The 24,442-nt window shown below is 46.2% G+C and overlaps 1 protein-coding gene across 1 annotated transcript; it reads right to left on the minus strand.

The window, feature by feature from the left end:
• Positions 1-1,729: 1,729 nt before the first annotated feature.
• LOC132587066 (taste receptor type 1 member 1-like) lies at positions 1,730-13,161 on the minus strand. The gene is made up of 5 exons (XM_060259267.1): positions 13,077-13,161; positions 9,632-10,420; positions 6,733-6,939; positions 4,402-4,522; positions 1,730-2,670 (listed from the first exon to the last, which is right to left on the minus strand). The coding sequence occupies exons 1-5, from the start codon at positions 13,155-13,157 to the stop codon at positions 1,730-1,732; spliced, it is 2,139 nt and encodes a 712-aa protein (XP_060115250.1). The 5' UTR covers positions 13,158-13,161.
• Between the last annotated feature and the right edge of the window lie 11,281 nt (positions 13,162-24,442).

Raw genomic sequence — 24,442 nt, forward strand, 5'->3', positions numbered from 1 at the left:
TTATCGAAGAAACTGTCATTTGCATCTGCAAATTTATTCTGGACTTCTGAGAAAGAGGGCATTTGGTCAGTGCCATGCAACATTTTTCATGCTGATTAGGTACTAATGATGCTTGATTTAAATTTTCCTAGCCCCTGTTGATAGGTGTTTACAAGAAAGAGGGAAAGGGAGCCCCGGATCACTGGTTTTTGTCTTGCTGAACTGCCGTTAGCCTGGAAATGCAAAAGGGGGCTGATTTGTGGTTTCTTTGTTTGATGTTCAGTGGCTTCTTTATACAAGACCCAGAAGAGTCATGGCTGTCCCTTTTACTAAATAAACAAAATCCAAAATACTCAAAGGAACACCAGGGCTGGGAGGCAGAGGCAGGCATATCAAGCCTTCTCTCTAAAACACATCCAGCCCCCAATAGGGGTTGCTGGAGGTCACCATGACTTCTAGGCATGCAAGCGCGCGCACACACACACAAATATATTTCTAATTATAGCTCATCTCCAGACTACAGAGATCAGTTATCCTGGAGAAAATGGATGCTTTTGAGGGTGGACATGTATGATGTTGCATCCAAAAAGGCATCTCCAAAAAGGGTCCAGGCAAGTAGGTGTGAAAATCCTCAACTTGAGACCCTGGAGAGCCGCTGCCAGTCTGAGAAGACAATACTGACTTTGATGGACCAAGGGTCTGATTCAGTATAAGGCAGCTTCATATGTTCATCCCACTGAGGTCCCTGTCCTCTCCAGGCTCCATCCTCAAATCTCTAGGAGTTTCCCAAGCTGTGAAACACTATGTTGCATCGTGTGCTCTAGTGAGAGCAGAGCTCCCTTGGCTCAGTACAGCATCAGATCTGCAGGTTCCAGATTACTCTAGGAAGCAGCTCCATCAGGCCTAGTGTGTGCATACACACAGTAGAGGGAGCTGCACTACTTCCAGCTGCAGATGGGGGGCAGGTTTTTAGTGTTTTCTCCCATGTGAAAACTTAAAAATCAGTTGTTAAGGGACAGAAGTTCTAGCCTAGCCTTTTGCATGCCTCACATCTATTTACATAGAATGGGGGTGGGGGGGAGGAATAATCCACCCCCTTGTAGTCCAAAGGGGTCCTATCTGTTACCCTGGCTTAGCCCGCTGTGCCAAACAGACTTTAGATATCAGCCAGGGAGATGGATGCAAAAGAGATCAATCCTCATGGGAGTTTGAGATGTATCCTTTGACTACACTGAGAGACACTTCAGGACGTTCCAAAACAATGCAATAAGATCAATGCAACATAAAACAGCTGGAAACAAACAATATGAAATGGCAATGCCAAAGCATTTTTTAAAATAATCGTCCATTCTTTTACTGGAGATGCCGCACAGCAAGGTCACCCAAACTTTTCTTGGGAAATAAGGTCTTTATCAGCCTCCTGTGTTAGGGAAGGGGGCGAGAGGCCCCCAAGGATTCTCTCAGCAAGGGGTTCCAAAGAGGGGCCCCCTGTGACTCCCCTTGCTTAGGTGCTACTGCTGCTGCATCTGGCATCACAGTGGCCATTGGTCACGCAGCAGAATTAGTTACTTCAGTAGAACCACAATAAAAATACACAAGAGGGTAAACTTGGGCTGCTAGCCACTTCCTAGAGAGGGGTGAGAGAGCTTCCAGTATGAATGTACTTTCAGTATCAGGTCGCTTACTGGGCATGTTGGCCAGGAGGGCTATGTTGGGATGCCCCCTCTTTTTTTTTATTTTAAAAAAGGGCTTACTTGGCTGAATTGCAGACGGTGGCTGTATAGGCCTGGATGCATGTCTGGAAGTGAGCGACGGTGTTGGCCTGTGGCTTGAAAAGGATGATGTAGCATTTTGGGAGGAAGAAGGTGCACAGGATAGCGTAGACACTGGTCTGCACGGTGAACATCTGCAGGGCGGCAATCTGCTTCCCTTTCCCTTCCGTGGTGGTGTAGATGAGCATGAAGCTGCCCCAGGCCATGAGAAAGACCAGCATGCTGATCGTCTGGAGGCGGGCTTCATTGTAGTTCTTGGGCAGCTTCCGCCCCCAAAAGGCAAACACAAAGCAGGCCCCGCACAGCAGCGTAATGTAGGCCAGCACGGCCCACAGCCCAAGGAAATGACCCTCGGAGCACCGGAGGAAGATTTCCTTCTTGCTGACCACATCGCTGTGCAAAGAGGGAGGGGAGAAATAAAGCCAGAGGAAGCAGAGCAAAGCCTGCAACCCGCAGCTGATGGCGACAAAGAAGTATGACCCCTGGTACTTGAGCCAATACTTGCGGACCATTGGGAGCTTGTGCGCCATTTTGAAGATGAAGATGATCTGAAAGGAGCGGACCAGAAGGCAGGAGACACACAAGGTGAAGCTGAGGGCAAAGATGGGCTGTCGGATCAGGCAACTGAATGTGGTGGGCCTCCCGACAAAGACGCTAGTGGCAGCGCAGCATGTCAGCAGCGAACCCAGCATGATGAATGCCAGCTTGCCTCCTGCTGCTTTGACCACGGGGGTTTGCCAGTGTGTGGCGAAAACCAGCAGGCAGCTGCAGAGCAGGAATAAGTCGGCGATGCTCAGGATCAGCAAGATGGTGACAGTGGTGTCCTTGAGGTTGAGGAAAGTGAGGGTGGGGGGAAAGCACTGTTGGCTTTTCTGTGGTGACCAGGTGCTTGGTGGGCAAGGGATGCAGGTATCCAGATCTGGAAGAGAGAGGGAGGAGGCCAATGAGCTTACAGCTGTGATCCCCAACATTGTGTTGTGTTGGTACAAAAAGCCCAGCAGGAATCATTTGCATATTAGGTCACACACCCCTGCCAGCACCACCGTTTCACACAAATTAATTCCTGCTGGGCTTTTTCTACAAAAAACAAACTCCAGCAGGAACTAATTTGCATATTAGCCCCCACCCCCAACACCAAGCCAGCCAGAACTGCATTCCTGTATGTTCCTGCTCACGGTGTTTCCTGGCACTCGCTGCTTTTCCAAACCAATGAGCCAATCTTGGCTTTTCCTCCAGGTTATTGGAACAGAAGGGGCTTCAGAAGAACCAGGAAGCATCCATTTGGAAACAGATGCCACTGTTATAGGATGATGTTTGGCTTGGAAACCCCCAGCATTTTGTAACAGCACTCTCTGGCAGCCATTTTATGGTTGGCTGCCTCTCCCGAAGCAGTAGGGATGCCAACCTCAGGTTTACAGCTCATCTCCAGCCTGCAGATAGTTCTCCTGGAGAAAGTAGATGCTTGGAGGGTGGACTCTGTGACATAGTGCCCCCCCCCTGAAGTCCTCCCCTGGCTCCATCCCCAAAACCTCAGGAGTTTCCCAACCTGGATCTGGCAACCCTCCTGCCCTCCCCATTCTCCTCCTGGTGACTGTGAGAATCTGGCAACCCTACCTAGCAGCCATATATTGCGGGGGAGGGGGGTGCACTACTTGTTTGCACACTACCTGTTCTCAGAATCCAAACATGTCCTAAAAGCATATTGTGCAGACCATCAGTTAAGATTTGCCTCACAAGCCCTGCTCTCTGTGCCTCTGCCTTCAGAGGTAATGCTGTGTCAACTATAGATAGGGCTTTTTCAGTACTGGCCTCCTGCCTATGGAATGCCCTTCACCCTGAGGTTCCCTCAGCACCTACACTGCTCTGTTAGGTACCAGGCCAAAATGTTGCTGTTTACTCAGGATTTAAATTGATTTATATATTTACTTCATTTATATCCCACCCTTCTTCCCGGAGGATATTCAAAGTGGATTCCGTTATGAAGGAGGGGCTGTGATTCAGTGGAAGAGCCTCTGCTTTGCATGGAGAAGGTCCTGGGTTCAATCCCTGGCATCTACAGCTAAAAGGACCAGGTAGTAAGGGATGTGAAAGACCTGCACCTGAGACCCTGGAGAGCTGCTGCCAGCCTGAGTAGACACAAAACTGATCTTGATGGACCAGAAGTCTGATTCAGTAACGGCAGTTTCATGTGTGTTCCCCTTGCCTCTCTCTTTTTTTAAATTAAGAGTTTGATATTTTAACACCACCTTTCTCATGTACTTCCAGTCTGTTTTCAACCACAATGAGCTGTGGATTTATCCTGTGGCTGGGTTTTAATTAACAACTTTTAATGCTTTATATTTTATTTTGTAAACTGCTTCAGGCAGGTTGCCCATGGAAGAGGCATTTAAAAAGTCTAAATAAATAAGACTTGAAAATAAGGCAGTGGAGAGCAGGGCAGACTATTTCCTATCATATCCTAAGAATCAATTCCAATTTGTGGGGAAGTGCTTTGAATTTCAATGTGAAGTTTTTTAAAAAATGATGATTCTCACAAGTGCAAAATTCACTGTTTTCAGTGAGAGTCATCCTTTTGCTTCCCAAGGGCTCTCGCAGCTCTGCGCTGATGCAAACACCGAAGACGCTTCAACGGCACAGACTTTGATCTTACATGTTTGATTTGGGTAGGTCCCCTCCAGACAGTCTTCACAGCGACATGAGCATTCATCCAACATTTGCTTGCTTCGGATCTGGCCTTCATCACACACTGTGATGCAAACTGACTGTGGAACCTGGAGAGGAAACATTTGGTGAAGTGGAGACATCTGCCAGGAAAATACACTGCAGGAGAGGATGCGTTGCTGGTTGATAAGAGTATGTACTGCCTTGGGGTACAGCCAATTAGTTTCTTAATGCGAAACCTGTTGGCTCTGATCCAATTAGTAGGGGGCACCTCTCTTAAGTAGGGTTGTTGGTTCTGAGTTGGGAAATACCTGGAGATTTGTGGGTGGAGCCTAAAGAGGGCAGGGCTTGGGGAGGGAAGGGACTAAATTAGGGATGACAACCTCCTGGTGGTACCCGGGGGATGGATCCCCTGGAATTAAAGCTTATCTCCATACAACAGAGATCAGTTCCCCTGGAGAAAATGGATACTTTGGAGGGTGGACTCTGGCAATGTACCCCCACTGAGCCCCGTGTCCTTCCCAGACTCCATCCCCAAATCTCCAGCAGTCTCCCAACCTGAATCTGAATGCCTGCTCCTCTATTCCTACCAGTAGCCAGGGAGAACTGGCAACCTGAGATTTCAATGGGGTATGATGCCATAGAGTCCACCTTCCAAAGTGGGCATTTTCTCCAGGGGAACAGATCTCTGTCACTTGGAGATCAGTTGTAATCCCAGGAGATCTTCAGCCACCACCAGGAAGTGGGCAACTCTTCTTTTAAGTGTCCTATCTGCACAGAGGTTCAGCATTTGTTGCTTAGTCCCAAATGTGGGGATTGTGCCCCGCCCCAGGCACAACATAAACCAAGGAATATCAGCTGTCATTTTTTCCCTATGTCTACCTGGAAACAAGTTCCATGCGAAAAGACTGTGCTTCCAAACCAATCCAAGCCATAGCCAGAAATATTATGATGGGAGTCATCATACAGGAAAGGAGCTGCCTCCCCACCCCCCAATTCAAATCAAAAAGATTCACCCCAGGACTAGCCACCACAGCTATAATTTAGGGTTCTGTAAACTCAGGGCAATTGCTAGATTTGCAGTTTAAAAAATACCAATTGGTTTAAAAAAGAGATGTGTATGCATGCACAAACACTGAGCAAAACAACAAAGTTCAGGTGGCACAGCCAAGATTGAAATAGCAGTGTTGGCCACCAGCACTGTGAAAGGCAGGAGAAATGGAAAATGCTGGGTGTGCTGGGTTCCATTCTTGGCATCCTCAGCTGAAATGCTGACAGGCAATGAGGCTGGGAAAGAAGCATTCTGCTTGGGAACTTGGCAAGCCACTGCTAGACAAAAGCAGGCAGGACTAGTCCAGATCCTTTTCCCAAGCCTTGCTGCTCTGCTCCTGCAGGTGAGGTGAGGTGAGTGGTGTTCAGAAACAGGGCCTTTTCAGTGCTGGCACCTCACTTTTGGAATGCCCTCCCCCTTTAGAGTCACCTCACACCCACCTTCCCTTCTTTCAGGTTCCAGGTCAAAACATTTTTCTTTACCCAGGCTTTTAACTGAGGACTTACATTGTTTTTTAAGTTGTTTTATGGTCTGCTCTAGCCTGAACAGTTTTATGAATATATGAATATCTGGGGACTTTGGGGGTGGAGCCAGGAGCAAGGTTGTGACAAACATACTTGAACTCCAACAGGAATTCTGGCCATCACATTTAAAGGGACTGCACACCTTTTAAATGCCTTCCCTCCATTGGAAATAATGAAGGACAGGGACGCCTTCTTTTGGGGCTCATAGAATTGGACCCCCTGGTCCAATCTTTTTGAAACTTGGAGGGTATTTTGGGGAGAGGAACTGGATGCAATGTTGAAAATTTGGTGCCTCTTACCTCAAAATACATCCCCCCAGAGCCCCAAATACCCGTGCTATCGGTACAAGAACATTCCTATTGCCAAATTCTCCATTATACCCTATGGGAATCAGTCTCCATAGGGAACAATGGAGTGCCCAGCAGACATTTATCCCCCCCTGTCATGTTCTGATGACCCTGAAGCGGGGGAGGGCCTCCAAACGGGGGGATTCCCTGCACCCGCCTGGGGATTGGCAACCCTAGGTTTGCCAGAAGTCAGCTGTGAGTTGATAGCCTATTCCACCACTAGTTGTGCATTACTCTGGAGCAGGTTCTAGAGAGGTGGCATACTCATTTTATGAATGAATGAATGTTTGGTAAGATGGTTTAGGGCGTGACTCCACATAGAGCAGCTTTAGATATTCAAAGAAGACATAACTCATACCTGCACAATGCCCTTTCTGAGATGCTTGTGTGGTTTTTACCTGGCCGTCTGGCGTTGCCCATCTTATTTTGCTGCTAGTAATATTCAGGGTTTCAGAACTAAAATTGCCAATCCTCTTAGCAACTACTGTGCCATTTGTCCAGATCCAGGTAAGCACATCATAGCCAAGGAAAATATCTCCTTGTGAGCTGAATCTGATGGTATAGTTCTGCAGAGGGAAGTTCACGTTGTACAACCAATCATAAAGCTGCAAAGAGAGATGGGGGGGGGGGGAGACATCTGATTCAGCTCCTGAAAACAGTTGACAAAATTTGGGTGGGGAGACACACATTGAACTATGAAAAGTAATCCTGTCAGTTGGTGTAACCCACAAGATTAATTTTGTTTATTGAAACTAGCCAAAGTTACTTGCTAACCTGAGAACTTTCATCCTCAGAGATGTTCGCTTCATTGTGCCATAGGTGAGGAGCAGTGTTCCTTCTAAACTGAGTTAGCGTGAGCTAGTTCACAGATTTTTAGCCTCCAGCTCACATGTTTTTGTCTTAGCTCAGGAAGGATGACTCCAGAGCACAATAATTTATGCACTAGCTCACAACTTTAATGCCAGTAGCTCACAAAGTAGTATTTTTGCTCACAAGACTCTGCTGCTTAGAGGGAACATTAGTTAGGAGGGATCATTCTGTCTAACTTGAAGATAATGACAAGTTGTTTCCACATGGATGTTTCACTCCACTTTGGTTTCCATAGCAGAGTATTGTTCTTTAGCATCCACATGATGACATTCACTAATTCTCCACTTACCAGGTTTTGCCCTGCTTTGCTCTCATATTTCCCAAATCACCTTCACTATGATTTTTTAAAAAGGAAAATGGTTCAAGCATGTTGGCATCCTATCTGGGCACAAAGGTACATGTTTCTAAAGGTCCCACCCCACATTGGTGCTTTTTCCTTCCATTACTCTCTCATGTCTGCTATTTCCCCCCTTGCTGTGCCACCAGATGACTTTTTAAAGGCCTTTAAAAATAGTAATTGCTATTGTGCTATAGGTACAAGAACATACCTATTGCCATGACCTATTAACCTTCTGAATTCCCAGCTTTCATTTTAAAAGTCCCATTACTCCTTTTTGTTGTGGAGACATAAAGGAAAAGCTACAGACAGTTTTTTTGCCCAGATTGTCTGGAAATGAATAGGAAGGGGACTGTGCAAGATAGCTGGAGCAGGTTGGGAATTCAGTATTCCATTGATCTTTTGGATGCTGTGCTGCTGCTGCAAACAACTCTGCACTGTACAGCTTAGCATGCTATTGAGCAGGGCTTTTTTTGTAGCAGGAACTCCTTTGCATATTAGGCTACACCCCCTGGATGCAGTCAATCCTCCAAGAGCTTACAGGACTCTTCTTACAGGGCCTACTGTAAGCTCTTGGAGGATTGGTTACATCAGGGGTGTGTGGCCTAATATGCAAAGGAGCTCCTGCTACAACCCCCCCCCCCCTGAGGATCACTAAATCCTTGCCCTTACCAGAATCATTATCTTGGTCAGGGCCTATCAGGTTGCTTAGCTTCCTTCCATAGTGGGTCTCTAAGCATGGTTGTTAATTACATGGGAACTGCCTTTGAGCACTCAGGAAAACATCCTCTGTTCACACTCATACTGTATCTGCTGATGAGTAGAGTGAGGTCTGCAATTTATTCCCAAGAGTTTCAACTCATCAGTAAACCTTACAGCAGAGCTGAAAGGCAGATATGCAAAAGATTCCAAATGTTGCCGCTGGAATTTTGAATGCCAAATGTCGCCATTGCCTGCCAGCATCACATGCCTTTGAATACAAATTATAATTATTCATGTTGTTTTTTTTTAAAAGTCCAATCTTAATTTTTCATGTTACCAGAGATTCATTGCAGCGATTAATTGTGTTCAGGGAAATATGCAAAATACGTTTGGCTCACCACTGCAGGCTTTGTTTAAAGCTATATGAGGTTCCCAGTCTAACACGTTGGAAAAGAGTCTTGCATTTTCATAGGTGACAAACTGCTTCAAGTGCAAAAGGGGACTGCAAGCAGGGGAGAGTAGACTGGCCCCCCATTCAGTTCGCCAGCACAGCCATCATATATAGAGCATGAAAACTGCATTTAGATCACGAAAGAAATCTAACATTGCCAGCTGTCTTAACATATTGTAATATTTCCAAGTTCCAACCCTTTTTGGTGAGAAAGACTTCTGCCTGAGGCTCTGGGGAGCTGCTGCCAGTCAAAGTAGACAGTATTGACCTGGATAAACCAAGGGTACTTTAGTACTTTGGGTCTCTGAATTCACCCCCCCCCCCCGGCCATAATTTGTTTTCAACAAATAAAAAAGGAAGTAGTGGAATATTTGACAGAGGAAACATTAGGCAGAATGTTCATTAATACCTTGTAAAGTAGATGGTGCTCACGCTGCCATTGAGCTCAGCTGTTTCATGCTATTCCGCATCTTTGCTCTGCTTACTCTCTGGCAATTCCACACAGGAGGAGGAGGAGGAAGAGTTGGGTTTTATATCCCACTTTTCACTACCATAAGGAGTTCACTACCCTAAGCAGCTTATAATTGCCTTTCTTTCCTCTTTCCACAACAGACAACCTGTGAGATGGGGTGTGTGTGCTGAGAAAGCTCTGAGAGGTGTAACTGGCCCAAGATCACCCAGCTGGCTTTGTGTGGAGGAAGAACATCTGATTTTTATATCCCACTTTTCACTACCCAAAGAAGTCTCAGAGTGGCTTACAATCTCCTTCCCTTTCTTTCTCCAAAACAGACACCCTGTAAGGTAGGTGAGGCTGAGACCCAAGGTCACCCAGCTGGCTTCATGTAGATGAAGGGAATCAAACCCACCACTATTAACCACTACACCACACTGGCTCCCACCGGTGCCTTCACCTTCTCTTAGCCCTCTTATCACATACCTGCCAAGGTTCAAAATTGTCATCTCTTTGACAGGATCCCGTATCACACTTGAGACGCAAGTGCAGAGCCTCTGCTACAGCGTAGATGGCAGCATAGGTGTAGAAGGACCAGTGCCAAATGGAAGACTTTAAAATGTTAGCCAGAGATTCCTGAGGCAACCAATGACACTCTTCACACAACTGGCTGCAACTCTCTGTTTCAGCCCGTTTTTCAGACCCAGAGAACACCAGGCTGGTTCTGTTACTTAACACCTTACAGCGCATGGTTCTCTCCACAAAACGTGTGAACTGCGGTAACTTAATGGGCTTGATGGTCAGACCGATGACAGTGCCGGTTTTCTCAATGCCTGGTATTGAGGCAACTAAACTGGATAAGACCCATGACTCCAGTGCAAGCCAAACTTTGCCCGTCACCTTCAGCTCGACAACAGTTTTGAAGAATTTATAGGCAGCATCTTCTTCTGCATAAACGATTGTGATGTTAGTTTTCGCTTTCACAGTGCTACTCACAATCCTCTGGAGCTGGATCTTCGCAATCTCATCATCCCCCATCATTACCCCTCGGTAGGTAATGCAGATATTCCTAGCGGAAGCTTCAGCAACCAATGTCTGGATTGCTTTCTTGCTTGATTTTGTGCCACTGCCCACAGCAGAAACCCACTTCCACTCAAAGGCTTGTATCAGCGAAAGGATTCCGTAGATCTGGTGGTTCTCATTGGGCACCATGCGGAACAGGAGTGGGAAAAGATTTGGGTCAGTGAATCGCTGGTCTTTGGCACTGTAGCTGATCTGGAGGGACAGACGAGAGAGGAACACCCACCTCCCCCATATTAGTGTAGGATATCCATATTGTCAATGAAATAAGCCGTACAAAGTCTGTTTCTTATTAGGTTTATTGCAGTCTGGAGGATAAAGATTGTGTGGATGCCAGCAACATATGCAAAAATGGAGGTGGTAGCTCCACAAAAGCATGCAGGAATCTGGCTGAATTGACCCAAGGACCTATCAAGACAACAGGCTGCGTACATCATTTATCCTCTTTACCTCTCCATGGTCCTGTTCCCCCATCTTTATTTATTAAATATTTACATCCCACCTTTTCTCCGTTTGACTCAAGGCAGCTAACCAAGTAAAAAGTTGCAAGAACACAAAACCAAAGAGTCTGTTAACAAAACAAAGCAAAAATGTGCGGACATTGTTTAAAAATGCAGCCAAATTGGCCTGAAAAGTTTGTGTGTGCTATCTGCATAGCGACCTTAGACTTCCTTGATGGTCTCCCATCCAAATACTAACCCAATCTTGCTCAGTTTCTGAGATCTGACAGGATCAGGCTAGCCTGGGTCATCCAGGTAGGCGCAAACAGTTTACCCACCACCAAATGCCTTCTGAAACAAAACTGCCTTGCATGACTTCCTAAATGCAGCCAGTGAAGATGCCTGCTGCATCAACTCTGATCAGGGCTTTTTTTTTGTAGCAGGAACTCCTTTGCATATTAGGCCACACACCCCTGATGTAGCCAATCCTCCTGGAGCTTACAGTAGGCCCTGTAAACTCTTGGAGGATTGGCTACTTCAGGGGTGTGTGGCCTAATATGCAAAGGACTTCCTGCTACAAAAAAAGCCTTGATTCTGATTGGCCATTCCAGAGGACTGAACGTAGTGCAGAAAAAGCTTGTGACCTAGCTAGAAAGGGCACTGCCTGGAGAAGACTGTCTGAGGAATGGAGCTGGGGCATGAGAACATGTCTTCATTTGCTGACTTTTATACCTCTTGTTGCCGCTGGATATGAACTACAATGTCACCCAGTATCCAGTTTGATAGGGACACTGTGGTCCTTGTAGTTGTGCACTCCACTGCTCTGACATAACCATTAAAAGGATCAAGTAACAGATGATGAGAAAGACTTCAGCCTGAGACCCTGGGAAGCTGCTGCCAGTCAGAGTAGACACTATTGACTTGGATAAACTAATGGTCTGGTTCAGTAACGCCAACTTCATGTGCATAGAGAGCCAGGCAGCCTAGACTCTGGAAGCTGAATTCAGAATTCCTGGGCGGTAAATCCTACATTTTGATCAATGGCATCGTGCCATGTGATATTTAAATGGCACCTTTGTGGTGTCAGTCACTGTTTATTATAGACCCTATTGCTGTGAATGGACAGGCAAAGTTTGCTGCTTAGATATGTGATAAGGGTCAGATTTTCAAAATGGTTTCAATTGGAGTCTCAAGGACCCTGCCCTGTCCATTATGAATGCACAATGGTGGGAAGGGAGAAGCAGAAGGTAACTCCCCGCAAAAGATGTTAATTCTAAGGTGATCTGTATGACTTCTGTTTTATTTCCACCAAAACACTACATTGTTATTCAAATACACAGGTCTAAATGCTAGCCTGAACCAAGAATATTATATATGCAACACTGGAGGTTTCCTCATTTTAATTACTTGAAGACACTAGTTCTGATACTGACTATTTAGATTTTCTTTAGGCTTGTTGTAATATGCTTATTTATTTTCTTATTAGCTTGGGCGGGGTTCGTCACCACTCACCCAGGGGGTCTCAGGGTGATTTACAGCACTTAAAACCATAATGTTAAAAACCAACAAAATCAAATAATGCATGTAAAAGGAGCCAACTGCAAATACAATGTCCTCCCGTGGTTTCTTGCATACCTTTTAACACAGATCTTAGAACCGTTAGAACAGTTATACTATCAACTCCTCCCAGAACACAGAATAACAACTAGAATCAATACCAAACCAACTCAAATGCTCAAGTGCATACCCAGATTGGGCAACTACTTTTGCAATTATATATCAAAAAGCACAATTAGATCAGTCACTCTTTCGGCTTACACAGGAATAGGGTTCCCAGGTCCGACTCAAGAAATATCTGAGGACTTTGGGGGTGGAGCCAGGAGCAAGGGTGTGACAAGCATGATTGAACTCCAAAGGGTGTTCTGGCCATCACATTTAAAGGGACCACACACCTTTTAAATGCATTCCCTCCATTTAGAAGTAATGGAGGATAGGGGCACCTTCTTTTGGGGCTCATAGAACTGAACCACCTGGTCCCATCTTTTTGAAACTTGGGAGGTGTTTTGAGGAGAGGCACCAGATGCTATGCTGAAAATATGGTGCCTCTACCTCAAAAATCAACCCCTCCCCCAGAGCCCCAGATATCCACTGATTGATTCTCCATTATAACCTACGGGAACTGGTCTCCACAGGGAATAATGGAGTGTGCAGCAGACATTTCCCTCCCCGCCCTTTCTGATAACCCTGAAGTGGGGGGAGAGCTTCCAAACTGGGGGATCCTCTGCCCCCAACTGGGGATTGGGAACCCTACCTGAGAAGGATTGTCCTATCAAACTTAAAAAGCTCATGTACATTTTTAAAGAAAGCAACACAAAGGAAAACAGAAGCTCAATGACACTTTGGTAGCTCACCTGTGGAAGACGGTAAAGCGTGAGGACCCGGGAGGTCAGGAGTGTCATGTCAGCCAAATCAGGTCCCACAACAGCAATCATTTTATTAGAACCTCTTTCTAAGCTGTGCAACCGGTCTGGAGCCAACTGCAGAGCAGCCTGCAAGTAAACACTCTCATCGCAGGTATCCCACACGTGGTACCCCAAGATGACATTGGGGAGCATGTGGGAGGAATTGTTGATTTCTTCCACTGCCAACCGCATCGCTTGAAACTGGCTATAGCCCCATGAATTTAATCTGTGGAAAATGAAAACAGGGCAAAAATCAGGCACAGAAAACAGAATATCAAGGACTGAAAACATGCTTCAGGTGTTCAAACAGAGTTAGTCCCAGTCTAAGCCCACTGATTTCTGCACAGGATTGTAGTAGGAGCGTGGAGGAACAAGAGAAGCCGCTCCTCAGGAATAATCCTCGTATGGGAAAAGGCTGCCTCCCGTTCCCTTTTTTCTCCCTTCAGTGTCCCAACCCATGTGGCAACACTCAGACTTTTGATTGCATGTTCAATCCAACCTGCAAATGGGTATGAGCCTGCTACATGTGCCTTCTCTGTTACAGGACCCACCCTATGGAATGGCCTCCCTGAAGAAGTCAAAAAGGCTCCCGCTCTCCTGGCTTTCTGCAAACCAGGCAAAAGTGAATGATTCAGGAGGGCTTTTCTGTGCAGGTAACAGGGTTGTAGTGTACCCAAAAGCTCACTTGGATAAATGATTATGGCCTGTGGTCTGCATGTATAGCTTTTTGTTAGTAGGATCCTGTTACTTAATTTTGCATCACTTACTGTGTTGTGCTAATACTTAGGCTTTGTTTCAGTTCTGCTTTTAGATTTCTGGTTGGTTGCAGATCTCTCCCATCCAGACCCTACAGCATTATTTACTGGGTGTTGCATTCTGTCAATGGTATTGACCCTCTCTGTGTATCTGCCTTGAGTCCCAGTGAGAAAGGCAGACTATAAATAACATAAAGAAATAAACTGCATTGTGCAGGGCTTGGATTAGATGACCTTGGGGGTCTCTTCCAACTCTGATTCTATGAAACTTCAAAGCACCCAGGGCCTGTTCTAGGTTTGGGAGAGGGGGATGGGTAGACAGCACCCTGGGGGCCCCATCTGCCCAGGACCCCTCATGCCTTCATTTCCACACCTATATTCATGCTCCACTCACCCATGCATCCTTCTCCCACCTGCAAGTCCTCCAAAGCTCATTTGCCTTCATCATCTGCACACCTGTTCCCTGACAACACTGGCCATTATATGCAGCTGGAAGTGCTGCTGCTGCTGTTGCTACCAAGAGTGACATCTCTGTGTGCCACCCGCATCCCCCCCCCCTCAATGATCCTGGGCAATTGGGAGCACGAGTGCAGAGGGGTAGCATTGGCAGGAGAGACTGGGGTAAGTAGTAGTGGGCCCCACCAGAAGCCCTGGACCCTGGCAGGTGCCTCACCTGAGGGCAAGGTGTTTTTTTTTCCTGGAAAAAGAGGTGCTAGAACTCTCAAAAGGGAAATGAAGGAGAAACACACAGGTGCCCTTCATGAACTTTTAAACATTTTTTGAGAATTTTGTTCTCGGGAAAAGGTTCCAGAACTCTGTTCTGCTGCATTCCCCCAAGGGAAAAAAGCTGTGCTTGAGGGAGGGACGGTGGGGAGGGGCGGTGGTTCAGTGGTAGAGCATCTACTTGGTAAGCAGAAGGTCCCAAGTTCAATCCCCAGCATCTCCAACTAAAAAGAGTCCAGGCAAATAGGCATGAAAAACCTCAGCTTGAGACCCTGGAGAGCTGCTGCCAGTCTGAGTAGACAATACTAACTTTGATGGACTGAGGGTCTTATTCAGTATAAGGCAGCTTCATATGTTCATATGTATGTTGATGCCAGACCTGAAAGCAGCTCATTCCTGGAATATAAGGGTTCACTCACTCTGTACACAAGGGCAGTTCCGGTTTCCACTCTCCAGTGCTCCATGTGGTGTTGTAATGAACAGGAAACAGGCCGCCAATAACAAAGTCCCCAGCTAGGCTGAAAAGAGTCTCGCAAGGGTCATAGGCACCACCATGAGCCACAAGAAGGACAGCTATCAAAAGCCACACGGACATGACCAGTTGGGTCCAAAGACAAGCAGTGCTGTTGTAGGGAGATGGTCTCACTGTTCCTGTAGTGGAACCAGAGGCAGGATACTTCCTGGACACCACAGCGGTTTTTCTTAACCTCTGTCAGTTTGATGTTCCTCTGAGTGCTGCTAAGGGGCAGCTTTGTGCCTTTTGGAGGAAGTCAATTTGGTTGGATTTGGGGGTGACAGAGCTCATGTTTTCCATGCATCTGCACCTGCTTTGCTTAATGGAGTCAGCCAGTTGAATGAGGAATCAGCTCAGCCAACCAAAGGAAGCAGATTTGGAGAGGCAGGGAAAAAAGCTCTGGTTTGTTTAGAAACTGCAAGGGCTACTGAAACCTAATTGCACACACAGGAGTTCTTTGGCTACCATAGCAGTTGCTTTCTTATGGAGCTAAGGAATGCCAATTCCCATGCTTCTTTTGTTTCAGACACATGATGCAGTAGAAACTTTTATGGTGTGCTATCAATTGTCAGAGATATCATATGACCACATACTGGCAGGATTTCCCTGACTTTTCACAACTGTCTTTCACTGTTCCGGTTCTCCCCATCACTAGTGCATAGGAGGAGAGGGACTGCAGCCCTACATGACTGATTAGTGGTGGAAAGTGCTATCCATCTGTAGCCGACTTATGGTAACACTATAGGTTTTCCAAGGCAAGAGACAAACAGGTGATTTGCTATTCCCTGCCTCTGCACAGTATCCCTGGACTTCCTTGGTGGTCTTCCATCCAAATACTAATTTGGGCTAACCCTGTTTAACTTCTAAGAGCTGACAAGATTGCTCTAGCCCAGAAGTCCCAGACATGGTGCCTTGGTACCTGCTGAAACCATTCCTGGCATCCACCAACTGGTTTAGAAAGTGGGTGGAGCCAGGTGGGGATTAACACAGCAAGGTTTCTGATTGGTCATTGGAAATTTGATTGACTGTGCAGATTTTTAAAAATGTTATTTTGGCAACAGCTGCCACCTCAGCACAAGGATCTTCACTGTGTGACTGAAAGTAAGCTAGCAGCCATTTTGTGGCTGACTGGGCCTCCTGTGACAGCCATTTTGTGACTGTGGCTGCTGGCACCACTGTGTCAGAATTTCAAAGGGGCCCACAGGCTCAAAAAGTTTGAGGACCCCAGTCTAGCCTCTGCCTTCCAGGTCAGGGTATCTAAAAGATTATATTAGGCTTATGTATTTAAAATCTTTTCTCCTGAAATTGTCAGGACCCCAGACAGGTAGCTGCAGAATTATAAAATGCAATAAAATGGTATTTTAAAATCATCACATAATTAAAAACATTAAAATAATAAAGACCCCATTAAAACCACCATTTTAAAAACACAGGAAGAAAAATATTCCATTTGGCTCAGGATCAGATTGGCCCCAAATCTCAGCAGAACAGTTCTGTTTTACAGCCACACTCAGGGCTTTTTTTGTAGCAGGAACTTCTTTGCATATTAGGCCACACCCCTCTGATGTAGCCAATCCTTCAGAAGCTTACAGTAGGCTCTGTAATAAGAGCCCTGTACGCTCTTGGAGGATTGGCTACATCAGTGTGTGCCTAATATGCAAATGAGTTCCTGCTACAAAAAAACCTCTGGCCATACTACAAAGCCAGGAAGGTAGAAGTCAGAGCCTGGAGGCTGTTCTACAGAACTGGGATGTCTACCAAAAAAGGACATTGTGGAACACACCCTAGACCCCCTACAAAGACAGCTTCTTATAGCAAATGAAGGCAACAAAACTGCACAATTTGAGAAAGCCTTTTTGGCTTTCTGTCTGTGAGGTAGGATTGGTGATCCCCCAGCTTGGAGGCCCTCCCACGCTTCAGGGTCATCAGAAAGCAGGGGGAGGTCGGGAAATGTCTGCTGGGCCCTCCATTATACCCTATGGTGACCGGTTCCCATAGGGTATAATGGAAAATCAATCTTTGGGTATTGGGGACTCTGGGAGGGCTGTTTTTTGAGGTAGAGGCACCAAGTCTGCAGCATAGCAGCCAGTGCCTCTCCTCAAAAAAACTAAAATTTCAAAAAGATTGGACCAGGGGGTCCAATTCTATGAGCCCCAAAAGAAGCTGCCCCTAGCCTCCATTATTTTTAAATGGAGGGAAGGCATTTAAAAGGTGTGTAGTTCCTTTAAAAGTGATTGAACTCCAAAAGGAGTTCTGGCAATCATGTTTGTCACACCCTTGCTCCTGGCCCAACCCCCAAAGTACCCCATATATTTCTTGAGTTGGACCTGGCAAGCCTACTGTGAAGATAAAATGGAGGAGAGGATATGAGCCACTCTGGGTCCTCATTGGAACAAAATATGGGGTATAAATAAATCAGACAGACGGACAGTTCTTTCCACAGAAAAAACACACAAAAATACAGTTATTTCTGGGGGTACCAGGTCTGTTTTGGAAAATACCTGGAGACTTTGGGGGTGGATCTGGGAGAGGGCGGGGTTTGGGGAGAGCCTCAGCATGGCACAATGCTATAGAACCCACCCTCCAAGGCAGCCATTTTCTCCAGGGGAGTTGAGCTCTGCCAACTGGAGATCAGTTGTAAAAGCAGGAAATCTCCAGGCCGCATCTGGAAGCTGGGAACCCTAGTTATTTCGTGCATTTAAAAAATTAGCCAGAGACTTTTGTGTAACATTAAGAGGGCTTGCATTTCAAGAGCGTTTTTTGTGGGGGTTGTTTTTTTTTAACCACTGAACATGCAAAATTGATGGGGCAGTTCAGATTTGTACCCTTAGGGCAAATTTCAGTGAATCTGCTGGGACAGTTGTAACTTTTCCAACCAATTGTATGCTTCTGAAGTGACATACAGGATACCTTGAGCAGAAATTGGAAAGGTAGGAGAAACATTTTCCAAAATAAATGCACAAAAGATAAATATTTACAAATCTTTACAAGCAGAGCCCAGGCGGACAGTAAGATGCCATTCTAATGTTTACAGTTGGTGCTTTGCATAATCTCCTAGCAGTCATGCCAGGTTTGGTGCAACCATTTCCACAATCCCGTTTGCAAAGCAGTGCCCGTTCCGTTGGCAGTGGCCTTGGTTACTGTATGGTTCACCGACTGCAATTGTGCAGGTGCAAAGGAGCATGCTTTGTAAGACTGCTGGGGCAGTTGATACTGTCTGGTGCACTCAAGGTTCCCAGCTGCGGGATGATTCTGTTTAGAGGTTTTTTCCCCCCATGAGCCTCTGCAAGTGAGGACACAGAGGGTCAAAGCACTCAAGGGGCATTTGTTGCTGGCTGCAACAGTGTCATGTTAAATTCATTTGTGGCACAGATTACTTAAGAAAATAAGAGAAGCCATGTTGGATCAGGCCAGAGGCCCATCCAGTCTAACACTATCACACAATGGCCAAAAAACCCCAGGTGCCATCAGAAGGTCCACCAGTGGGGCAAGGACACTAGAAGCTCTCCCAGTGCTGCCCCCTATGATTTCCATGATGTCAATATCATAGCATGGTATAGGTGGGCTGTGGAGCTTTGGATTTCCTGTATGTAGAACAGGTGCCTTGTTACACCTATGAAACACACAGGTACTGCTATAGATACCTCTATCTTTACCCTAAAGAGCAAATCACTTTTGGAGAAAGGCTTTTTAAACAGCAGGTGCCATTTGTTTTTGCCATGCCTGTGTTTTTAAGCCACAGTGGAAGGTTTGATCATAAAACAGCTCTCAGCATCCTTTGCAGCTGAGCCCAGGATCCCTTCCGAAGTCTGATGCCTCCTTATCAGGACTGACTTATCAGATGGTCTTGAAGTAGGTGCCGAAGTGGGTCTGGAGGGTGATCTGCCTCATCCAGGGCACCAACCAGCCACACCATGCAGTGCCATCCTAAGCAGAGTTACATCCTTCTATACCGGTGGACTTCAACAGTCTTAGATGGGTGTAACTCTGCATAGGATTGCAGTATTGTGTGTGGTATGTCCTGTCAAGATGCTTCTGACTTTAAGAGAGCCTGAGTTATATGGTAGCTCTTTTCCTGCTGCCTTCAACTTCTTCCTAGCATTATTGTCTTTTCCAGTGACTCATCTCTTCTCATAATGTGATAATCTCAGTTTAGACACTGTGGTAGTCCACAGTATCCACGAAATATTGCAAAAAAAAAAAGAGAGAGGTAAATTTACATTTATTCCATTAGATTCAGTTCACATTCAGATTTGCAGCCAAAAGGAGAGTAAGAAGCCTAATCCCAAAAGTGCTCTGCCTATCACAAGTGACCAGCTGAATCAGGCATCATGTGTGTGTGGGAGTATGAGGGCACTGTATCTTGCAGGAGAGATCTACAGAGACATGTGTCTCCTTGAAAGGCCATGTAGAGAGTGTGAGAGGACAAAGCGAGACAGAGGAGGGATCAGAGGGCAGCTCCCAAATTAAGACTAAGAGAGACATCCCATTCAAGGGGATAACACCTATATACACTTCGAGTGATGTAGTGCCCCCCCCCCCCCAGTGTCTAGGCACACTGAGCACTTCAACATTAACGTCTTCTAAAACATTCTATAATTCAGGGGTGGCCAACGTTAGCTCTCCAGATTTTTTTTTTTGCCTACAACTCCTATCAGCCCCAGCCAGCATGGCCAATGGCTGGGGATGATGTTAGTTGTAGGCAAAAACTATCTGGAGAGCTACCGTTGGCCACCCCTGCAATTAATAGCCTTGCTCAGTTATTGAAAATGAAGGGCCATGGCTTCCTTGACTGAATTAATTACCGTAATTTTGTGTTGGGGCTTCCTCTTTCCCTACTGCCTTCCATTTCCCCTAGTATTGTTGTCTTTTCCAGTGAGTCTTGTCCTCTCATGATGTGACCATAGTTAAATAGCCTCAGTTTGGTCATTTTAGCTTCACAGGAAGAGTTCAGGCACTCACTGATTTGTCTTTCTTGACCATCCATGGTATCCATAAAACTCTCTTCCAACACCACATTTCAAATTAATCCACTTTCTTCCTGTCAGCTTTCCTCAATGTCCAGTTTTCACACCCTTGCATAGTAACAGGGAGCACTTATGGCATCACTTAAACTGATCTTGGTCTCCAGCAACATTCGTATTTAGTTCCTGCATTACTGTGGCTGACAGTCTGTAGATACTCAGGGTGCATTCACACTACACTAAATAATGCATTTTGCAACTGGATTTTTACTGTGTAAGAACAGCAAAAATCCAGTTGCAAAATGCATTTTTTAGTGTAGGGTGAACACAACCTATGTCACAGACTCAAGTGGATTGCAGAAATCTCTGCTAGGGAGTCGATCCCATTGGGGTGGGGGTGGGGTTTCATGCATTTTTACAAGCCCCACCTGGAAGGAAGGTTGCCTCTGTGACTCTGCCCCTCCCTTAAGCAAAGTGTTAGCATTTAAATGAGTGGCTAGCTGATTCCTATTTTTGTTGGGTTAAAAACCTTTCCCAAACTGTTCAGTAAGCAACGGACCTGTGGTTTTCCGGCACCCTATCAAGAACTGTAAAGATTTCTCGAGCAAGATAAGAAAATAATATAAAAGATACAAAAATTAAGATGGCTAAACAAATGCAGACAGGAAGCCTGCTTTGCGTAAGGCATGTGCTACAAATGGTGAGGCATTTCAGGGCATTTCCCCCTGGAGGGGGCAGAGATCAGTAGCAGAGCACAGGCTTGGCATGAAGGAAAAAGTTTCAATTTCTGGCAGGAAGGTCAAACAGTCCCACATAGGGTTGCCATATGCCAACCTCCAGGTGGAGCCTGGAGATCTCCTGTGTTTACATCTGTTGTCCAGACTGCAGAGATCAGTTCCTCTGGAGAAAATAGCTGTTTTGGAGGGTGGACTCTCTGGCATTATACCCTGCTGAAGTCTCTCCCATCTTCAAACCCTGCTCACCCCAGGGTCCACCTTAAGGTTGCTAGGTCTGAGTTGGAAAATACCTGGAGACTTTGGAAGTGGATCCAGGAGAGGGCAGAGTTTGGGGAGAGAAGGAGCCTCAGCATGGTACAATGCCATAGAGTCCACCCTTCAAAGCAGCCATTTTCTCCAGGGGAGCTAAACTCTCCCAGCTAGAGATCAGTTGTAAAAGTGGGAGATCTCCAGGCCCCACCTGGAGTCTGGCAACTCTAGTCTACCTGCCAGATCTTCAGGAATTCCACAACCCATAGCTGGCAACCCTAAATTGAAATGTGCTGCAACCTCATTCCATTCCCTACAGATCAGCTTCTGCAGTCCCCAGCTTGTGTCCAGACATAGACCAAGTCCTATGAAGGAAGGTTAATAATAATAATAACATTTTTATTGAAGGTTGAAGGAGCTGGGCATGTTTAGCCTGGAGAGGAGGCAGCTGAGGGGTGATTGGATCACCATCTTCAAGTACTTGAAGGGCTGTCATCTAGAGGATGGTGTGGAATTGTTTTCTGTGGCCCCACAAGGTAGGACCAGAACCAATGGGTTGAAATTAAATCAAAAGAATTTCCGGCTCAACATTAGGAAGAACTTCCTGACTGTTAGAGCGGTTCCTCGGTGGAACAGGCTTCCTCAGGAGGTGGTGGGCTCTCCTTCCTTGGAGGTTTTTAAACAGAGGTTAGATGGCCATCTGACAGCAATGAGGATCCTGTGAATTTAGGGGGAGGTGTTTGTGAGTTTCCTGCATTGTGCAGGGGGTTGGACTAGATGACTCTGGAGGTCCCTTCCAACTCTATGATTCTATGATAATATCATACGTGGCATGGGTTCTTCTGAATGCCCAGTGCCCAGTTAGGATCAGGAGTCAAGACTGTGGTGCATGTGGAGATGGGGCTTTGGCCTTCCCCCTGCCACACCACTTTCTCAGCCCTGGTCTGTTGGGCTTGTTGGAAAAGCCCATATATACCCCGGGGGACACATGGGTTTCTCCTTACAACGTCCCCTGGAACAGTTTCAGGATAGGAAAATGGCTCAGGTGGGAAAGCTGAAGCCCCTTCTCCGTGTGCACCACGGTGCTAATCCTGGTCCCCTGTCACATGGGTGGGGGGAGTTCTGCAAAACTGTCTCACACTGTCAGGCTGTCTCAGTGCTGTGACTGCCGAGGTGGCGAGCATCATTGTCGGACAGCTCTTGTAGCTGTAAGGTTGCCAGCTCTGGATTGGGAAATACCTGGAGATTCTGGGAGTGAAGCCTGGAGAGGGAGGGGTTTGAGGAGGGGAGAGACCTCAGGGAAGTATAATGACATAGATCTGCCCTCCAAAGCAGCTATTTTCTCCAGGGGGACTGATCTCTGCAGTCTGGAAATCTGCTATAACACTAGGAGACCTCCGGGTGCCAGCTGGAGGATGGCAATCCTATTCCAACTACCCCACTCCAAGTTCTCAGGCTGTTGATAGGTTTAGCAGTAATCAAAGTCGGAATCAGCAGGTAGAGGGCAACAGTCAGCCGCACATTTGGGAACATTAAATCTCTTTGTTCAATGCATCAAATTGTATGAAAACAAGGAGGGGAAAGAAATGGGGGAAGGGCACTGTAGGAGCCCCTGCATGGATGCAGGGAAACCTTAGGTTAGGGGCACAGATAATCTAGGGTTTCATACGCATTTGAGAAATCAAATATTATTGCTTGTTGTTGTTCAGTCACACAGTCAAGTCCGATTCTTTGTGACCCCATGGACCAAGTCACGCTAGGCCCGCCTGTCTTCTACCATCCTCCGAAGTCTGCTCCAATTCATATTAGTTACATCAGTAACACTGTCCAGCCATCTCATCTTTTGCTGTCCCCTTCTTTTGCCTTCTGTCTTCCCCAGCATCAGGGTCTTCTCCAGTGAGTGCTCCCTTCTCATTTGGTGGCCAAAGGATTTGAGCTTCAGCTTCAGCATCTGACCTTCCAGGGAGCAGTCAGGGTTGATCTTCTTGCAGTCCAAGGGACTCTCAAGATTCTTAGGTGCTTCTAAAAAAGAAATACAATTCCAACTGCATTTGGAATAGCAAAGTTATTGCTTAGGTGCTTCTAAAAAAGAAATACAATTCCAACTACATTTGCAATAGCAAAGTTTCAAGTTCTTCTCAGCTCTGCTTAGGTGCAAAGATTCCTTCGTAGGTGCAAAGAAGAGTTCTTGCCTGCCCTGAAATTGCTGGGACTTGGTGTCCTGACGCCACCTTGCGGTAGACAGCCACCACTACCTTGCTGTAAGAAATTCATGGACCTTGTTCCAATTCAAAGGACAGCTTGGAATTTTTCTACTCCAGAACCAGAAGGAAGTTGCAATTTGTTGGATGTATGGATGGAGAGAACAATTCCTGCATTTTAAAAAAACTATCTTTGCTGGAGTATTTGGCATTCTCAGGAATGAACATGACTAATCTCCAATCCTATCAAATTAACATTACGAATCATAATTTAGTAGGTCTGGAAATTTCTCTGATAAACTGAAATCTGTACTAAAGATTGACCTGGATAGTGCAGGATATCCCAATCTCATAAGAGTTCAGAAGCTGAGGAGGATTGGCCCTGGTTTGTGTTTGGATGGGCGACCAACAAGGGAGTTCAGGGCTTCTAGGAAGAAGCAGGCAGAGCCAAAGCACCTCTGAATATCTCTTCCCGTGAATATTCTGCAGGGTCACCATAAATTGGCTGCAACTAGAGGGCAAAAGAAACAAAACCCACTAAAAATTTGTGCAACACTTGTTACTTCTCCTCAGGGAATCCTTGGAATTGGTGTAGTGGTTAACTGCACAGACTCTTATCTGGGAGAAGCCGATTTGATTCCTCACTCCTCCACTTGCAGCTGCTGGAATGGCCTTTGGTTAGCCATAGCTATTGCAGGAGTTGTCCTTGAAAGGGCAGCTTCTGTGAGAGCTCTCCCAGCCCCATCTACCTTACGGGGTGTCTGTTGTGCAGGAAGAAGATATAGGAGATTTAAGCTGCTCTGAGTCTCTGATGCAGAGAGAAGGGTGGGTATAAATCTGCAGTCTTCTTCTTCTAATTCAGCGAATGTGGGTGTGATACACCTAAAGGTAAAAGTCAGCACCAAAGTAGAGATCTGAAGATAGAGCCTGAGGTTTGGGGAGGGGGAAAATTCAGTGGGGTGTGACACCATATAGAGCCTCCTCTCCAAAGCAGCCATTTGGTACAGGTAGGGTTGCCAGCCTCCAGGTGGGGTCTGGAGAGTGCCCCAAAATTATAACTGAGCTCCAGAATAGAGAGATAAGTTCCCTTGGAGAAATTTTTCACAATCAGTTTCCACAACAATAAGAGAAAGTTCTATGAAACACTCTACACGCTCCTTTTGTTGGCCCCT

The sequence above is a fragment of the Heteronotia binoei genome, chromosome 18, assembly GCF_032191835.1.
Source record: "Heteronotia binoei isolate CCM8104 ecotype False Entrance Well chromosome 18, APGP_CSIRO_Hbin_v1, whole genome shotgun sequence".
Lineage (NCBI taxonomy): Eukaryota > Metazoa > Chordata > Lepidosauria > Squamata > Gekkonidae > Heteronotia > Heteronotia binoei.